This window comes from Somniosus microcephalus, chromosome 20 (genome assembly GCF_052327205.1).
Source record: "Somniosus microcephalus isolate GS21.2 chromosome 20, FLI_Smic_1.0, whole genome shotgun sequence".
Taxonomy (NCBI): Eukaryota; Metazoa; Chordata; class Chondrichthyes; order Squaliformes; family Somniosidae; genus Somniosus; species Somniosus microcephalus.
The window spans coordinates 81,621,018-81,640,534 of NC_141006.1; the positions used below are offsets into that span (position 1 = coordinate 81,621,018).

General features: G+C 43.7%; 1 protein-coding gene across 1 annotated transcript in view; it reads right to left on the reverse strand.

Moving 5' to 3' along the window:
• Positions 1-909: 909 nt before the first annotated feature.
• The window catches only part of rlf (RLF zinc finger), a 127,289-nt gene continuing 108,681 nt past the window's right edge, over positions 910-19,517 (reverse strand). The window contains exons 6-8 of the mRNA XM_085963079.1: positions 15,438-15,574; positions 14,363-14,504; positions 910-7,291 (exon numbers count right to left, since the gene is read on the reverse strand). Of these exons, the coding sequence (XP_085819205.1) occupies positions 1,619-7,291; positions 14,363-14,504; positions 15,438-15,574 (5,952 nt within the window). The 3' untranslated portion in view covers positions 910-1,618. The remainder of the gene's footprint in view (positions 7,292-14,362; positions 14,505-15,437; positions 15,575-19,517) is intronic.

Sequence of the window (19,517 nt, forward strand, 5' to 3'; positions counted from 1 at the left end):
TGGCCCATGTGTCTTGGACCTATAGCTCCTTAGAATTCCCAGCAATATAGTCCAAGAGATCTCAAAGGGATTCCCCCCTCCCTGCCCCCACAGTTGCTGGGTGAAAATTCCTGCGTACACATGGGAAAGTCTATGCTCAAAGACGTGATGCTTTTTAAGTTTTAAGAAATTCAATATGTAGTACCCTTTATCAAGCTGACTCAACAGATGTAAGTTTTGGAATCACAAAACACCAAATGTGATCCTAAAAGCAAAGAACTTACATTCAATAAATGACTCAAGAAATTTCATTATGCTTCAAGGCTCTATAAGATTAACCTAATTTAGTCCTTTATTACATGAAAAATATTTCTAAAGAAACTGATTTGTAAAGAGCTCCATTGTAAAATCTATGGTGCAACATGGGCCATTCTAAAATAACTTGCACAATATCAAAACTTAATTACCTACCCAATAATGCCAAGTTACCAAAGCCTCTTTCGTGCTCTTCAGAAGCTACTCACAAGTCTGTTTTGCTCTGCATATAACTCATTCAAATTAGTGTGCGCCATCAAATGCCTTCTGATGGACCTTCCCAGAAGGTTAATATAGTGTACTAGCCGAAACAGTCTAGGCTTAATCAGACGGAGATAAACATTTGAGATTTCGTACTGAAAACTTCATGCTGAATGACTAATACAGCAGTTCCAACATAATTAGACAGGAAGAACACTATCTCCTGTTATCTTACCATTCCCAACACACACATACAAAAATCATTTTCTTCAAGGTATCACTTTATCTTGCATATCAAGACCTATATTGGGATGGAATAGTTAATCAAAATATACACAGGAAAATACTGCACTGGTCAATTTGGTCCATTTAAAAAAAAACTGAATCCAGAACAAAAGAAATGCTACACAGTAGTAAGCTAAAGGGAGAATTCCATTTACAGCAATAAAGCCTTGGAGCACATTTTAGATCAAATTTGAGTCAACGTTTGTGTAGAAAGTCATGTAAAAGTGAAACAAGTGGAAACCTTCAAAAATAAAATCAGCTACAGTATTTGTTCCAATTTAGAGATTATTTCCTACATAATTGCAAGAATATTTCAGAGAAAACTATAGTTTTAACTTAAAATTTGGTTAACCAAAGCTCTGTTGCAGTAAAAGAAATATCTTTTCTTTATTGATAACTTAACTATCAAGACTATGTTGATCCCCATAAATCAATTAGGCGACCAATGTGGGGTTTTTTCTCCAAAAGCATCAATACAATTCAATTTATAGTACAAATCCATCAGTACAATGTTTGTGAAAAATTGCCATTTAATTGACTGTGTACTATCTCAAAACCCATACATAAAGGAGATGTAGTGTACAATATCTTACAGAAGAGCACCAGTACGTGCACATTCAAGTTCTTTTAGTGAAAACTACCAATCCCCGATAAGTACCCTAATACTTGTTCCGTATACACACACACAATCATGCACAAAACCAGAACAAACCAAGGTTTCATTTCCCAAATGGAAGCCCCAGGTGTATTCGCTTTTTATTCTCTGTAGCTCTGCTTTCATCACTCTCTATAGGTTACAGTATAGTGACTTCAGTTTGCAAAATAGATACAAATAGTTCTATGAACTTCCCACACAGAGTTCATCGCTCTTTTTTGTTGGAAACAGTTCTAGTAGGGGAGTGGAAAACTCAGACCTTTCCAGGACTACTACAGGTCGAAGAAAATGAAGCTGTTTTAAGGCAAGATCTCCACAGTCTGTGAGTGCCTTATCCAATATCGTTCGCAAGTTCTCCAAAGATGGAGACGGCCCCGGTGAAATTAGCGGTTCAATTGTTGCGAAACTGTTATGCACAGGAGAGTCATTTTTGTCGCAGTTTGCACTGTACTCTTTACAGTTCTCCATTGTCGATTCTTTCGATCCAGTGTCAACTGCCGACTCCCTCCTTTGTGAAGCGTATTTTTTGCAGCGTTTAGGCGGTTCCCAATGCCACGATTCATCATCGTTCTCAGTGTCTTCACTTTCTTGAATAAACTTCAGAAACGAGGCTTCAAAGCCTATAGGTTTATACGTGGTCAAGTCAAACGGTTTCTGCTGAGCATTTTGGCTCTGTTGGCCATCTTTGGTGCCAAAGAATGAGCCCTGTGTCAAAGTGGAATACGTGGAATCTGTTCTTTGTGACTGTCCCTCCATTTCACATTTTCTTTTCAAAGGCTGCTTCAATTTGGTGAAAAGTGAACCATTTTGGCTCCCGCTTTGTTTTACTATATTTGTAATTACTCCTCCATTTTTAGGTAGAAAAGCCTGATTTGCATCATTTTCTTTGAAGCTCGGACCTCTGTTTGTCATCCCTGTGGTGGGATTGCTACTTACAGATTTCCCAGGAAACACAACATTTCCACCACCAGAAATAGCATTGTTTCCATTTTCCACACTGCAGTTATGCAATTGTTGTCCAGGTCCAACTTGCTCAGGTTCAATTTTAAACTCCGTTTTCAAAGGAGTTTCTCCATTTTGTTGCCTAAGAACACTGCAACCCGGAGTTTCCTCCGCTTGCTCAGAGACCACTTTTTTGGGAAGCATTGGTGAATCAGATCCCAATTTTTCACTGTGTGATGGATCAGAGTATTTCTTACACACTAGAAGAGTACTAAAATTCTCCTCCATATATTTAGCAGTCATTTTGTGCTGTAGCTTGTAGTGTCTCAAAACACTGCGCCGACTCAGGACAACTGTTTGACAGTCATCGACCATGCATGGGAACTGGTCCCTCAAAATCTCAGTTTTACACATTGCAAATCCATGGTCCGTACTCTTCAGCAAATAATCACGAAACCCGACAGATTTTCTTGGATCCTTTTCATACTCATCCACTGGGGAACCATCGAAGGCCACACAAGATTCATTTCTCTCAGAGACGTCTTCCTGTGGTGCCGAATCATTTGTGTCATCAGAATGATGTCCTGTAACACCCCTTTCTAAATCGGAGTCCAATTCTGCTGTCGTGCTGTATGCTTTATCTTCAAGATCTCCACTGTCGTGACTTTCAAAGTTAGATTCATGTTTTAGTGCTGAACCGTATGAGCCAAGATGCTTCTCGTATCTTTCAAAATCAGGCTCAACCTCGGATTCAGAATCACAGCTGTCTTCGTCACTAAGATGCGCCGCATCGATTCTTTCCAAATTAGGCTCACTCAGTAGTGCAGAGCCACAGCTGTCTTCGTCAGTGAGATGCTCCTGCTCAAACAGCTTCAAATCAGGTTCAACCGTAGAAGCGGAGCCATGGGTGTCTCCATCAATAAGATGGCCCTGGTTGCATCTTTCCAAATTAGGCTTATGGTCATACTGAAAGTTTTTGCGTGGTCTCAGTAATATTGACTTATAATGGGCTTTGTGCTGTCTTTGGACATGGCGCAGGTAGCTGGAGCGGATAGTGTAAGTACGGCTGCAACCATCTATACTGCACTTAAATTCTAAGTCACCTGGGGCCTCTCTCTTGACTTCAAGATCAATCTCATGAGCTTGTTGCAGGTGGCGTCTAAGGTTACTATACACATTAAAGGAGGACAGACAGTCTGGCTGATTACAAGCATACTTCCCAGTTTCACCTCCTGCGAGCTTGTGGATTTCACTGTAGTGTCTCAAAAGCACTCTCGGATATTGGAAGCGTTTGGTGCAACCTTCAAACTTGCACTTGAAGATTTTCTTCACTTTGGTATTGTCTTTCTTGGCATTCCCTCGATCTTCCTCTAAACACATCTGTTCCCGGTTGTACTGATGCACAGTCTGGTAATGGCGTATCAGATTGGGCTGGCCAGTGAAAGCCGCAGAGCAGCCCTTGTGAATGCAGTGGTAAGGTTTGTGGTATTTATTCAACATGTAACACAAGTTACTTTTAGCACCAATTCTTCGGCTTCCTCTACCTTCTTCCTTGGATTCTGAATCGTCTGCACTATCTGGCATCATACAACTAGATTCCATGCTGCCGTTCAAACGCATCTCCTCAGATTTTAAAGATTCGGCAGATTCAGAACATTCTACTTCAGTAGTGAAGGACTCATTCATTGTATTCTCTGAATCACTTCCAGTCTGGCGCCAACTTCCACTCATTGTGCCAAGGTGTGCATGTTCATCATCCCCAAATAAATTATAGTCTTTAGTCTGGTAAGAAACACTCATTGGGTAAAGACAACCCTCTTCTGTCTTAATAGGCCCAGCATTCTCAGACAAACACAGCCTTTCAGTGACATTCGGAGCACTGCACAAATTATCTTCAGTCAGGTGGGGGCTGTCATTCTCAGTTTTAATTAGTATATTTGGCACAACCAGCTGTGGATTTGTATTGTTAGGAGCAGAAACACAGTTTATATAGGAAAACTTTCCTTTCTGCATGTCCTCTTTACTGAACCTATGCATTTGTTTATAGTGAGTTCTAAGATTTGTTTTTCTTGTAAATGTTCTTAGGCAGATGTGGCATTTGAATGGAGCAAACCTGAGTTGAAACCTGCTTAACTGAAGAACCTTGTCCTTAGAGTACTTGTGAGTTTTAACATAATGGTTGATGAGGCCATCTTTGGTCATTGCCTTAAAGGTACATCCTTCATGGTCACAGACGAATGGCTTAATGATTCCCGAGTCCTCTTTAGATGAATCGCTTTGGAAGGGTTCACGAGAATGTGGCTGCAATTGGGAATCATTACCTGAAGGTGTGGAAACAGAAGCATCACTGTTAGAGATCGGTGTAGAAGGAGGCTCTGCCGAAGGCGGTGAAGAAAAAGCGGAAGCACACACCATCACTTCATTTCTAAACGCTTCAGATTTATCTAACTGTAGCTTCTGCAGAGCTCTTGCAAGTTCTTCCAGAGTTGGCACTACAGGAACACAGTCAGCACCAGTTGGAGGAGTGGGCTCTGCACTATTCTCAGCCAGTAACGGGCATTTTATTTTGCGAGCCAGGTGGCCACCAAGTGACTTGGGGTTCGAAAACGCCTTGAAGCACCGAGAGCATACAAACTTATTATCCTTAAAAATAGCAGGCCACTTGGCATTCCTGTTGTTCTTGGGCTTCTTCACTCTCTGAGATTTTAGTAACACATTTTTATTTTCACAAAGTTCATCACTCACAGGTGCAACAGATTGGCCTTCCTGTCCCTGCAATGATGCCAGCTCTGGTGCAAAAGCCTGCTGTCCCATTTCAGTTTTAACTTTGACTTGATTTGCAGCAGAACCTTTTAGAACATCTCTGCTGTGTTTATCAATCCGTCTCTTAGCCTTGTAGTAGTTTGGATGAGCCATCTTAATGTGTTTCTTCAGGTCCTTTGTCAAGGCATACATCATAACACAGCCATCTATCCCACAAGCAAGCTTATTTAAGTCTGCCAAGCTCCCTCCAACACTAGTTGCAATTTTGTGCTTAGCCAGGCTCCTGTTAATTTCTGGATGAAGGGTAGCTGCTTTCATCATATCCTCAATGTCACTTAGCTCTTTAAATGATGCCAGCTTTTCTAAGGGTACAAGCAGATTTTCAGAATAAACACTCTGCAGATTACTACATTCGGATCGGCTCTTGCTGAGAAAGCCTGAATCTGCAGCAGCAGTGCCGAGTCCCTCTGGGTAATAAGAATCACCTGGACTGGATGGCACATCCTTTTCCCTTTTTATCATTTCTTGAGGCAGAGAATAGCTGCAACTTTGTAAAGATCTTTCCGCAGTTTCATTCAACTTCTCATTTGCATTTTCTGTGGAACCGTCAACCACTGGACAGAGTTTTTCCTGTGCAGTCAACAGCTTCGGACCATCATCGACCACACCTTCTGTGGAGTCGTTTTCGTTTTTCAGAAATTTGGCCTCAAAATCTTCCAGTCTCATTATCCCATGTGTTTGCAGATGATTCTGAAATTCACTTTTGGAAAAATAGAACTTCTTACAGCCAGCTAAATTGCAGGAATAGGCTGCTTCCCTGTAATGCTGCGCTTCATGGTGATACAACAAGCAAGATCCACTGAACACCTTGTCGCAACCTTTAAATGTACATTTGGACCGGAATTCTTTGTGTTGTTTTCGGTGCTTCACTAGCTCAGCAAAGGCCTGAAAGCTTGCATTACAGTCCATCTGAATGCAAATATAGGGCTGCAATCCAGAGTGTACCTTTAAATGGGCTTTAAGATGGTACTCGCTGACAAAATGGCGGCGACAGTATTTACATAGCGCCTTCCGGTTATTCATTTCAAGGAAGTGCTTTACATTTTCATCATTGTCCAAGTGATCATTTTTCAAGTGGGCAGTGAGGTTTTTGTAGTATTTAAATGACCTCGAGCAATCTGTACCCGGGCATGGATAACTCTCTGTCCACTGTGATACTACCGTTCCATCCACTTCAGGCTTGGACACATCACCACGTTCTTCCTCCACCGAGTCAGTTCCGCTGAAGATTATGTAGTCATTTTCCTCAACTTCTTTTTTAATCAATCCTTTCGCTTCATCGCCTGCAGGTTGTTGCTTCGGAGGAGCACTCGCATTTAACGAAGGTAGCAAAGATTTTTCAGCTGCTTCTGCTTTCTTTTTCTGTTTTTTCTCTCGCTTCGGTTTTTTTATGTGTTCCTTTACATGTGGGGTAAACTGTTCCTTTTTCTTAAACTTCTTTGCACAAACAGGGCAAGAAAATATTCCGTCTCTAATGTGCGTCTTTGCATGATGTACAATTCTAGCTACAACATAATCTTTCTTGCACAGCACACAGAAGAACATATTTTGAAGCCATCTATAGTATCTCTCAGACATCACCTTTTCTTTCTTTTTATTAAAAGCGTCTCCATCTTTCTCTCTTCCATCATTCATTGTCTCCGGGATTTTACTCATCTGATCAAAGAGTTCATTACCATCGAATTCATCTTCACTAAGTTCATCTTCGGAAATGGCAACAGCCTTGTCTCCCAGATGCCCCCGGCAATGACGTTTTAGAGTTTTCCAATCCCAAAACTCTGGATCAAAAGGCCAGTGGGCTTTTAACGCCAACAAAAGTTCACAGTGTAATGAATTGGGAATAGGGCCATTTTCCTCATCATATTTTTGATCAGGCTGCTTATACAGCTTTTCCACTTCGCGGTATGCATCCACTGTGGGTTCCAGCAGGAACTGAGTGAGTTGACAAGCACGTCTCACTTCAAGGTCATCTGGCATCAAGCATGCAATGGTTTTACAAATGGAAATCTTCATCTCTGCATTTTCGGTAGACTGAATACGAAGGGCTCCTACACACAGTTCAATAGAAATGGGGAGACCAGCTCCTTCTGCCTGTGAAACAAATGGGAAAAGGAGGTTATGTTTCTTTTATATCTTAAGAAATGTGTACCATGTTAGGGTCTCCTGGTAATACTTTAACTAAAATGGACTTAAAAGACTTGTGCATGAGTCAAGAATATACCTCGCACCAATTTCCCACATTAGTCTCTTATTTTGGCAGTCACTGAGAGGAAACAGCGGCAGAGCGGGGCTATAAAAGGCCCCGAGACCAGGTAAGGCCTCACAGCGTCGGCGGGAACTCGGGGGCAGCAGCGGGGCTATAAAAGTCCCAGAGACCAGGTAAGGCCTCACAGCGTCGGCGGGAACTCGGGGGCAGCAGCGGGGCTATAAAAGTCCCAGAGACCAGGTAAGGCCTCACAGCGTCGGCGGGAACTCGGGGGCAGCAGCGGGGCTATAAAAGTCCCAGAGACCAGGTAAGGCCTCACAGCGTCGGCGGGAACTCGGGGGCAGCAGCGGGGCTATAAAAGTCCCAGAGACCAGGTAAGGCCTCACAGCGTCGGCGGGAACTCGGGGGCAGCAGCGGGGCTATAAAAGTCCCAGAGACCAGGTAAGGCCTCACAGCGTCGACGGGAATCCTGAGCGGCAGAGCGGGGCTATAAAAGTCCCAGAGACCAGGTAAGGCCTCACAGCGTCGGAGGGAATCCTGAGCGGCAGAGCGGGGCTATAAAAGTCCCAGAGACCAGGTAAGGTGTACCAGTCTCCGAACTCGGAGGGAAGGAGAGAGGTAAAAAGTAATCCAAGTGTGACGTCACCAGAAAGCGGGTGATTGGTTGGTAAGTATTTCTCCCTTTTAAGCTTGAATCTCGTTGGTTTATAGTTTCTAAGGTGTGATATTCACCATCTAGAATCGGGGCAGAGGATATTTAAGAATAATATTAATAAATTTAATTAATTACACAGAATGGGAGATCAGGTGATGTGTTGCTGCTGCAATATGTGGGAGCTGGTGGACACCATTGATGTTCACGGTGATCACATTTGCAGTAAGTGTTGGCTGCTCGAGGAACTCCGGCTCCGTGTTGAAGAGCTGGAGTCCGAGCTTCAAACACTGAGACACATCAGGGAGGGGGAGAGTTACCTGGACTCTGTGTATCACGAGGTAGTCACACCAATTAGATTAATTAATTCAGATGTAGTCCGTGGCCAGGGTCAGGATGGTGTGACTAGAAGTGAGGCAGGTACGGGGATCCAGGAGGTAGTGTTGGAGGAGCCGCAGCCCTTGCACTTGTCCAACAGGTTCGAGGCTCTTACTCCCTGTGGGGACAGGAGCAGGGACTGCAGGGAGGATGAGCAACCTGGCCACAGCACCGTGGAGCAGGGGGCCATTCAAGTGGGGGGAGTTAAAAGAAATGTTGCAGTGGTAGGGGATAGTATCATTAGGGGGATAGATAGAGTTCTTTGCAGCCGAGAGCGAGAGTCCCGAAGGCTGTGTTGCCTGCCCGGTGCCAGGGTTAAGGACATCTCCTCTGGACTGGAGAGAAACTTGGAGTGGGAGGGGGAGGATCCAGTTGTCGTGGTCCATGTTGGTACCAACGACAGAGATAGGACAAGGAAGGAGGTTCTGCTGAGGGAGTTTGAGCAGCTAGGGGCCAAATTAAAAAGCAGAACCACAAGGGTAATAATCTCTGGATTATTACCTGAGCCACGAGCGAATTTGGCTAGGACAAATAAAATTAGAGAGTTAAATGCGTGGCTCAAAGACTGGTGTGGGAGAAATGGGTTTTGCTTCCTGGGACACTGGCACCAGTACTGGGGCAGGAGGGAGCTGTTCCGTTGGGACGGGCTTCACTTGGCCAGTGCTGGGACTAGAGTCCTGGCGGATCATATAACTAGGGCTGTAGAGAGGACTTTAAACTAACTAGTGGGGGGGAGGTTCCTAGAGAGCAAATAATAAAAATGACAACAGAGAAGGTCATAGACTTAGGTAGCAGTGGGGAAATTAAAAACCAGAGCGTGTCAGGAAGGGGCAGAAGGTATGGAGTAAAAGGTAAAGTCATAAAAAGGGCAAAAGCAGGAACTAAGTGTCACAAAACATCTTTGAAAGTTCTCTATCTGAATGCACGTAGCATTCGTAACAAAATAGACGAGTTAATGGCACAAATAACTACATATGGGTATGATCTTGTGGCCATTACAGAAACATGGCTGCAGGGTGACAATGCCTGGGAATTAAACATACCAGGTTATTTAACGATAGGAAGGACAGGCAGGAAGGAAGGGGAGGTGGGGTGGCTATGTTAATAAAGGAAGGAATCACTGTAATACAGAGAAATGATATTGGGTCAAAAGATCAGGATAATGAAACAGTTTGGGTGGAGGTAAGGAATAAGGGGAAAAAAACACTAGTGGGCGTAGTCTATAGGCCTCCGAACAGTGGCAACTCTGTTGGACGGAGTATCAATCAGGAAATAGTTGAGGCTTGTAATAAGGGAACATCTATAATTATGGGGGATTTTAACTATCATATTAATTGGACAAATCAAATTGGGCAGGGCTGCCTTGAGGATGAGTTCATTGAGTGTATTAGGGATGGGTTTCTTGAGCAGTATGTAACTGAACCGACCAGGGGGCAAGCAACCTTAGATCTGGTCCTGTGTAACGAGATGGGATTAATTAAAAATGTCCTAGTAAAGGATCCCCTTGGAATGAGTGACCATAACATGGTTGAATTCCATATTCAATTAGAGGGTGAGAAGGTTGGATCTCAAACAAGCGTGCTAAGCTTGAATAAAGGAGACTATGAAGGTATGAGAGCGGAATTGAGTAGAGTGGATTGGGAAAATAGATTAAAGGGTAAGACGATATATGATCAGTGGTGTACATTTAAGGAGTTATTTTACAACTTCCAAAAAATATATATTCCACTAAAAGGGTGTAAAAGAAAAGACAGCCATCTGTGGCTAAGTAAAGAAATTAAGGATAGTATTCGACTAAAAACAAGGGCACATAAGGTAGCCAAATCTAGTGGGAGGATAGAGGATTGGGAAAACTTTAAAAGACAGCAAAAAATAACAAAAAGATTGATTATGAAAGTAAATTAGCAAAAAATATAAAAACAGATAGTAAAGAGTTTTTATCTATATATATATATAAAGCGGCTCTTCGGTCTGTCCCGATGTCTGTCCGGTCTCTATACGTTTGGAAGTTACAGAGCGTACCGACGCACTCGTCGCCTCAAAAGAAAGCTTGCGATTCCGGACCGGTCATAGGCGTATTTACGTTTCAGCCGGACAAAAATCCCGCCCGCGGTATCCCAAAAACGTTCAGCGTTCTGCTCATTAGCATCTCATTAGCGACCGTGTGACGTCGGGTTCCTTCCTACAGTTGAGTGTCGAGTGACTCGACGATTGACCAATCCTACGCTTCGGTGACCTGACCGGTCGACCAATCGGTGCGTGTGTGGGCGGGCCTTATCCTTCTGAATCGAGGTGAGTGGCCGCCATCTTGATTTTTCACAATTGTTTCCCCCACACTTTGTGTGTGTTAGGGAACTAAGGTAAATATTTTAATGATGTGTTAGGGAATTAAATAACAATTTAATAGGGGGGGGGGGGGGGGAAAGAGAGCCTCGGGAAATCGCGGGGGGGCGCCTCGGGAAATCGCGGGGGGGGGGGGGCGGAGAGCCTCAGGAAATCGCGGGGGGGGGGGGGGAGAGCCTCGGGAAATCGCGGGGGGGGGGGTCAGAGAGCCTCGGGAAATCGCGGGGGGCTCGCGCCGGCCGCACATGCGCCGGCCGCACTGACCGCGCATGCGCCGCCCGCCCGCCCGCCCACAGCGGCCGTCCATCAGCCGCGCGATACGCGGGGGACCTCAGCTCCGGACCTCAGGCGCTAGGCAGGGGGAGGGGCCGGAGAGAGGGACAGAGGGGAGTGGGGGTGGGCGAGGGGAGGGGGGGGGAGGGGAGGGGAGGGAGGGATAGGCCAGGGAGAGGACATGACAGGGAGAGGGGGGACACACAGGGGCAGGGAGACCAAGCGCCCCAAAATTGCCCTCGCAACGCGGGGCTCCCCAGCTAGTAGTTACATAAAAAGAAAAAGGGTGGCTAAAGTAAATGTTGGTCCCTTAGAGGATGAGACCGGGAAATTAATGGTGGGAAATATGGAGATGGCAAAAACACTGAATTAATATTTTACATCAGTCTTTACAGTAGAAGACACTAAGAATATCCCAACACTGGACAAACAGGGGGCTAAAGGGGGGGAGGAGCTAAACACAATCAAAATCACTAAGGAAGTGGTACTCGGTAAAATAATGGGACTCAAGGCGGATAAATCACCTGGACCTGATGGCTTACATCCTAGGGTCTTGAGGGAAGTGGCGGTAGGGATTGTGGATGCATTGGTAATAATTTTCCAAAACTCCCTGGACTCGGCAAAGGTCCCAGCAGACTGGAAAACTGCTAATGTAACACCCTTATTTAAAAAGGGCAGTAGACAGAAGGCTGGAAACTATAGACCGGTTAGCCTAACATCTGTGGTAGGTAAAATTTTGGAGTCCATTATTAAGGAGACAGTAACAGGACATTTGGATAATCATAATTTAATAGGACAAAGTCAGCATGGTTTTATGAAGGGGAAGTCATGTTTGACAAATTTGCTGGAGTTCTTTGAGGAAGTAACATATAGGGTGGATAAAGGGGAACCAGTGGACGTAGTGTATTTAGACTTCCAAAAGGCATTTGACAAGGTGCCACACAAAAGATTATTGCTTAAGATAAAAAAATCACAGGATTGGAGGTAATATTCTGGCATGGATAGAGGATTGGCTATCTAACAGAAGGCAGAGAGTTGGGATAAATGGTTCATTCTCAGACTGGCAATCAGTAACTAGTGGTGTTCCGCAGGGGTCGGTGCTGGGTCCCCAACTCTTTACAATCTATATTAACGATTTGGAGGAGGGGACCGAGTGTAACATATCAAAGTTTGCAGATGATACTAAGATGGGAGGGAAAGTAGTGAGTGAGGAGGACATAAAAAACCTGCAAGGGGACATCGACAGGCTAAGTAAGTGGGCAGAGATTTGGCAGATGGAATACAATACTGGAAAGTGTGAGGTTATGCACTTTGGCAGGAAAAATCGTAGAGCAAGTTATTATCTTAATGGCAAGAAACTGGAAAGTACTGAAGTACAAAGGGATCTGGGGGTCCTGGTGCACGAAACTCAAAAGGTTAGTATGCAGGTGCAGCAAGTGATTAAGGCAGCCAATGGAATGTTGGCTTTCATTGCTAGGGGGATAGAATATAAAAATAGGGAGGTATTGCTTCAGTTGTACAAGGTATTGGTGAGACTGCACCTGGAATACTGCGTACAGTTTTGGTGTCCATACTTAAGAAAGGACATAATTGCTCTCGAGTCAGTACAAAGAAGGTTCACTCGGTTAATCCCGGGGATGAGGGGATGGACATATGAGGAGAGGTTGAGTAGATTGGGACTCTACTCATTTGAGTTCAGAAGAATGAGAGGCGATCTTATTGAAACATATAAGATTGTGAAGGGGTTGGATCGGGTGGATGCGGGGAAGATGTTCCCGATGATGGGTGAAACTAGAACTAGGGGGCATAGTCTTAGAATAAGGGGCTGCTCTTTCAAAACTGAGATGAAGAGGAACTACTTCACTCAGAGGGTGGTAGGTCCATGGAATATGCTGCCCCAAAAAGCTGTAGAAGCTACATCATTACATAAATTTAAAACAGAAATAGACAGTTTCCTAGAAGTAAAGGGAATTAAGGGTTACGGGGAGCGGGCAGGAATTTGGACATGAGTCTAGGTTTGGATCGGTCATGGCCCTGTGGGTAGCGGAGCGGGCCCAGGGGCCGTGTAGCCTGATCCTGCTCCTATTTCGTGTGTCTAATTCTGTTAGATTCAGGAGATGGTTCTGTGATCGTGGATTGGCGGTTAGGATCAGATCAGCCATAATCTTATTGAATGGCGGAGCAGGCTCGAGGGGCCGATTGGCCTACTCCTGCTCCTATTTCTTATGTTCTTATGAAACAGTGCTTCAATTAGAGGTGGATAATAAACAACTCGTCACCCCATGTTTTCCCAACAGACTGTATGGAACAGGACAGCAAGAGCAGCTGACCCGGTGCTCTCCTTCTCAGCACATGCTTGTGATGTTCTACAGACTACAGGCTTTTACAACGTGTAATTTTCTTAAGTACAGCATTTTAAAAATCCCAGTGAGAGGGACTGTTCAACATACTGGTAGACCAATACTATACATCCTAAAATCATAGCATAGGGAATCGCCCAGTCTACTTGGGAAACTACTCTCCAGAGGACGAATAGACCCAAAAAGTGCACATTTTCAAAGCATAGCAGGTACTTGAAGGTGGAGGGGGGGGGGAAGAGAGAAGAGAAGAGGGGCATAGGTGGGGACAGGAGGAAGGATGTGTATGCATCACGGTGAAACTGAAGGGGACAGAACTTACAAAATGAGAAAAGTTAGAAGAAAACAGTATTGACAGACAGCTGTTAGAACTTAATCACATAGAACACACAGGCGCACTCCGAAATGTGATAAATATCATCTATTGGCTGGAAAAAGCCTTTCCTACAGTATCACTCAAAAAGTGGCCTATAGAATATCTTCACAACGTCTTCAGCATTACAAGCCCAACCCGCTTCAATTAGGTGACAGGATATAGTAGCTAGCTAAGAGTACATGTCTCTCCTGATTTTATAAAGGTGGCTCATCGCTGGACTGGTTTACCAGTGTGCTCCAATATCAAATTTAAGATGGTATTAGAGTAAACGATATTTGAAAGGTTTTGGGTCAAGGCAGATTAACACGAATCCATATCCAATTTCAAATTTATATAATCAAAACAGAAGAGAAGCACTGGCTACAGAAATATGCTAAAACTACATTAACATGGGGCAATAGCGTATGATTAAGAGCTATCATATTTTTATGAAGTAACTGGAATAGCAAGTACTTTAATGAGTTAATTTTCAAATCAACAGTAAAGCACAGGCAATAGTACTGTAAGGAAAAGTGCTACTAAACGCAACAGTATTCCAATAAAATTTTCAACTCCAAGAGATCAGCTGGTTACTTACTTCAGATTGGATAACTTTTATAAGGAAGAATATGTGGTACACGGTTCTTGCAATAATACCAAGCTGCCGACAGCGCTCCAGGAAGGAATCCAAAGAGGGATCCAGTCTCCGCTGCAACTTGCTCCAAAACAGAGTGAGTTCCCTTTAGGGAAAAGAATGTATATTAGTCCTAATATCAGTCAAGTATATTTTCACAAATTTTAAACCACTTCTGGGTTTAAAAAGTGACAGTATAACCAAATTAGATTCTCCCACAATGATGGCATGCAGCCAAAAACCTTTTGCCTCTAGCAACATAATGCACAAAAATAAACGCACAAGTAACTATAGAGGGCATTTGTTCAACAGTTACAAATCACTTTGATCCAAAAAGATGAACTGCTTTGAGCAGGAATTAAAATAGTACATAAACAAACATTAAATGTAACAGGACAAAACAAGCCATGTTGTCGCCCCTGATGATTTAACAAATCTGGCCCAGTGAGAAGCTGAAACAAACACATCAAATGCACCAGATTTGATTTCAGCCATGCAGCAATAGAGTGACTACATTCCCTGGGTTAGGGATAGGGAAAATCAGCCAAAGTTCCTGCTGCTGATTGCTATCCAGAGACGTCAGTTGAGGATAGGATCAGACTCAGCTGTGATGCTCCGCATGGCTAATACTCTACTGACCCTGTGCCAGCTTGGCTCGCCTGTGAATGATGACTAGTTGGGTGAAGAACTAGCGGGCACCCATACAGTCAAAGCCAAGCAAAGAACTTACACCTTCAGGAGAGGAGAATGTCAGAGACAATAAGCTACAGTCACTGCATCAAAGTAGAGGACACAAAACATTAAGTGCTTACTTTAATCAACTTAGAAATACACTTGCAATCTCCAACCTCCCACCCGTGCGTTCCCCCCCACCCCGGTAAAGGTACGAGACAGAAACAATTCAAAAGACAAAGGCAATGGAAACAAGTACTTCATACGCCAGGCAGTGACACAAACACATTATACCATACCAAAATCCCAGTAACAATCCTGATCAACAAGTGTGAATAATGCTTGAATATGTAAAACATGAACTTACCAAGAGCAATAGACACTTTCCTGTTGCAGTTGATGGGTAAGAAATGTTGTACACAGAACAAAGGCAGCGTTGTCTTGGCCCTCAGACTCCAAATTACAAATAATATCCAGTACTTCCTTGCAGTCAACCCGTGCAATCTACCAGAAACAGAATGTTTGAGATATTAGAATGGATAATCTTCACAATACCAAATTGGACATATTAACTCTCAAAAGGTTATTACAAAACCCTGGTAGAAGATAACCAAAACAAGCAGCCCCTCCCAATTTTGCTGAAAATGACACATGAAGAAACACCAGCATTAATAAGTGTGTCATTCTCCAATACATTTTGCATTCTGTTGCACTAGTACATTGCAAGATCACAAGACATATACGGATGAGGAAGCCCATTCAAGCACTCTTCCAAAAAGACCCTTCAGCTCACTCTTCCAGAGCGATCCTTTAATCCCACTCTTCCAGAGCGATCCTTTAATCCCAGAGACTAAAATGGTTTCTAAAATGATTCCAGGGTTTTTGCCTCCATTACTCTACCTGAAGTCCATTCCATGTGTTGTTTATTCTTAAGATCATCCTGACATCAGTCCTAAATGTGCCTCTCATGGATGTGAATCTGGGTGACTGTTGTCCAACTATCATGGTTTAGTTTGAAGTCAAGCTCTAGACTTGCCTTTTCTATTTGCTCTTTTATCTCCATCAGGACACCTCTCAAAGCTGAAAAGCTCAAGGGGGAGAAATTGGGTGAGTAGCGCCACCTGTTAGCGCATAAAAGAGGCCGTCAGTGGCTGTAGCGCCACTGGCTGCGTCTCCCGCGATATTCAGCAGGGGCGCTAATGGTGGCGTTAGCCTTTTGCGCTGCGCCGCCACCGATGATAAGTGTGTCATTCTCCAATACATTTTGATGAGCTGGAGTCTGAGCTTCAGACACTGCGACACATCAGGGAGGGGGAGAAGTACCTGGACTCTGTATCAGGAGGTGGTCACACCTATGAAGTTAATTAATTCAGATGTAGCCCATGGTCAGGGACAGGACGGTGTGACTACGAGTGAGGCAGGTACGGGGATCCAAGAGGTAGAGCTGGAGGAGCCGCAGCCCTTGCTCTTGTCCAACAGGTTCGAGGTTCTTACTCCCTGTGGGGACAGGAGCAGGGACTGCAGAGAGGATGAGCAACCTGGCCACAGCACCGTGGAACGGGGGGCCATTCAAGAGGGGGGAGTAAATAGAAATGTTGTAGTGGTAGGGGATAGTATTATTAGGGGGATAGAGTTCTCTGCAGCCGAGAGCAAGAGTCCCGAAGGCTGTGTTGCCTACCCGGTGCCAGGGTTAAGGACATCTCCTCTGGGCTGGAAAGAAACTTGCAGTGGGAGGGGGTGGATCCAGTTGTCGTGGTCCATGTTGGTACAAACGACGTAGATAGGACTAGGAAGCCGGTTCTGTTAAAGGAGTATGAGCAGCTAGGGGTCAAATTAAAAAACAGAACCTCAAGGGTAATAATCTCTGGATTATTACCTGAGCCACGAGCGAATTTGGCTAGGACAAATAAAATTAGAGAGTTAAATGCGTGGCTCAAAGACTGGTGTGGGAGAAATGGGTTTTGCTTCCTGGGACACTGGCACCAGAGGGAGCTGTTCCGTTGGGACGGGCTTCACTTGGCCAGTGCTGGGACTAGAGTCCTGGCGGATCATATAACTAGGGCTGTAGAGAGGGCTTTAAACTAACTAGTGGGGGGGAGGTTCCTAGAGAGCAAATAATAAAAATGACAACAGAGAAGGTCATAGACTTAGGTAGCAGTGGGGAAATTAAAAACCAGAGCGTGTCAGGAAGGGGCAGAAGGTATGGAGTAAAAGGTAAAGTAATAAAAAGGGCAAAAGCACGAACTAAGTGTCACAAAACATCTTTGAAAGTTCTCTATCTGAATGCACGTAGCATTCGTAACAAAATAGACGAGTTAATGGCACAAATAACTACATATGGGTAATGATCTTGTGGCCATTACAGAAACATGGCTGCAGGGTGACAATGCCTGGGAATTAAACATACCAGGTTATTTAACGATCAGGAAGGACAGGCAGGAAGGAAGGGGAGGTGGGGTGGCTATGTTAATAAAGGAAGGAATCACTATAATAGAGAAGTGATATTGGGTCAAAAGATCAGGATAATGAAACAGTTTGGGTGGAGGTAAGGAATAATAAGGGGAAAAAAACACCAGTGGGCGTAGTCTATAGGCCTCCGAACAGTTGCAACTCTGTTGGACGGAGTATCAATCAGGGAATAGTTGAGGCTTGTAATAAGGGAACATCTATAATTATGGGGGATTTTAACTATCATATTAATTGGACAAATCAAATTGGCCTTGAGGATGAGTTCATTGAGTGTATTAGGGATGGGTTTCTTGAGCAGTATGTAACTGAACCGACCAGGGGGCAAGCAACCTTAGATCTGGTCCTGTGTAACGAGATGGGATTAATTAAAAATGTCCTAGTAAAGGATCCCCTTGGAATGAGTGACCATAACATGGTTGAATTCCATATTCAATTAGAGGGTGAGAAGGTTGGATCTCAAACAAGCGTGCTAAGCTTGAATAAAGGAGACTATGAAGGTATGAGAGCGGAATTGAGTAGAGTGGATTGGGAAAATAGATTAAAGGGTAAGACGATACATGATCAGTGGTGTACATTTAAGGAGTTATTTTACAACTTCCAAAAAATATATATTCCACTAAGAAAAGGGTGTAAAAGAAAAGACAGCCATCCGTGGCTAAGTAAAGAAATTAAGGATAGTATTCGACTAAAAACAAGGGCATATAAGGTAGCCAAATCTAGTGGGAGGATAGAGGATTGGGAAAACTTTAAAAGACAGCAAAAAATAGCAAAAAGATTGATTAAGAAAGGGAAGATAGATTATGAAAGTAAATTAGCAAAAAATATAAAAACAGATAGTAAAGAGTTTTTATAGTTATATAAAAGAAAAAGGGTGGCTAAAGTAAATGTTGGTCCCTTAGAGGATGAGACCGGGAAATTAATGGTGGGAAATATGGAGATGGCAAAAACACTGAATTAATATTTTACATCAGTCTTTACAGTAGAAGACACTAAGAATATCCCAACACTGGACAAACAGGGGGCTAAAGGGGGGGAGGAGCTAAACACAATCAAAATCACTAAGGAAGTGGTACTCGGTAAAATAATGGGACTCAAGGCGGATAAATCACCTGGACCTGATGGCTTACATCCTAGGGTCTTGAGGGAAGTGGCGGTAGGGATTGTGGATGCATTGGTAATAATTTTCCAAAACTCCCTGGACTCGGCAAAGGTCCCAGCAGACTGGAAAACTGCTAATGTAACACCCTTATTTAAAAAGGGCAGTAGACAGAAGGCTGGAAACTATAGACCGGTTAGCCTAACATCTGTGGTAGGTAAAATTTTGGAGTCCATTATTAAGGAGACAGTAACAGGACATTTGGATAATCATAATTTAATAGGACAAAGTCAGCATGGTTTTATGAAGGGGAAGTCATGTTTGACAAATTTGCTGGAGTTCTTTGAGGAAGTAACATATAGGGTGGATAAAGGGGAACCAGTGGACGTAGTGTATTTAGACTTCCAAAAGGCATTTGACAAGGTGCCACACAAAAGATTATTGCTTAAGATAAAAAAATCACAGGATTGGAGGTAATATTCTGGCATGGATAGAGGATTGGCTATCTAACAGAAGGCAGAGAGTTGGGATAAATGGTTCATTCTCAGACTGGCAATCAGTAACTAGTGGTGTTCCGCAGGGGTCGGTGCTGGGTCCCCAACTCTTTACAATCTACATTAACGATTTGGAGGAGGGGACCGAGTGTAACATATCAAAGTTTGCAGATGATACTAAGATGGGAGGGAAAGTAGTGAGTGAGGAGGACATAAAAAACCTGCAAGGGGACATCGACAGGCTAAGTAAGTGGGCAGAGATTTGGCAGATGGAATACAATACTGGAAAGTGTGAGGTTATGCACTTTGGCAGGAAAAATCGTAGAGCAAGTTATTATCTTAATGGCAAGAAACTGGAAAGTACTGAAGTACAAAGGGATCTGGGGGT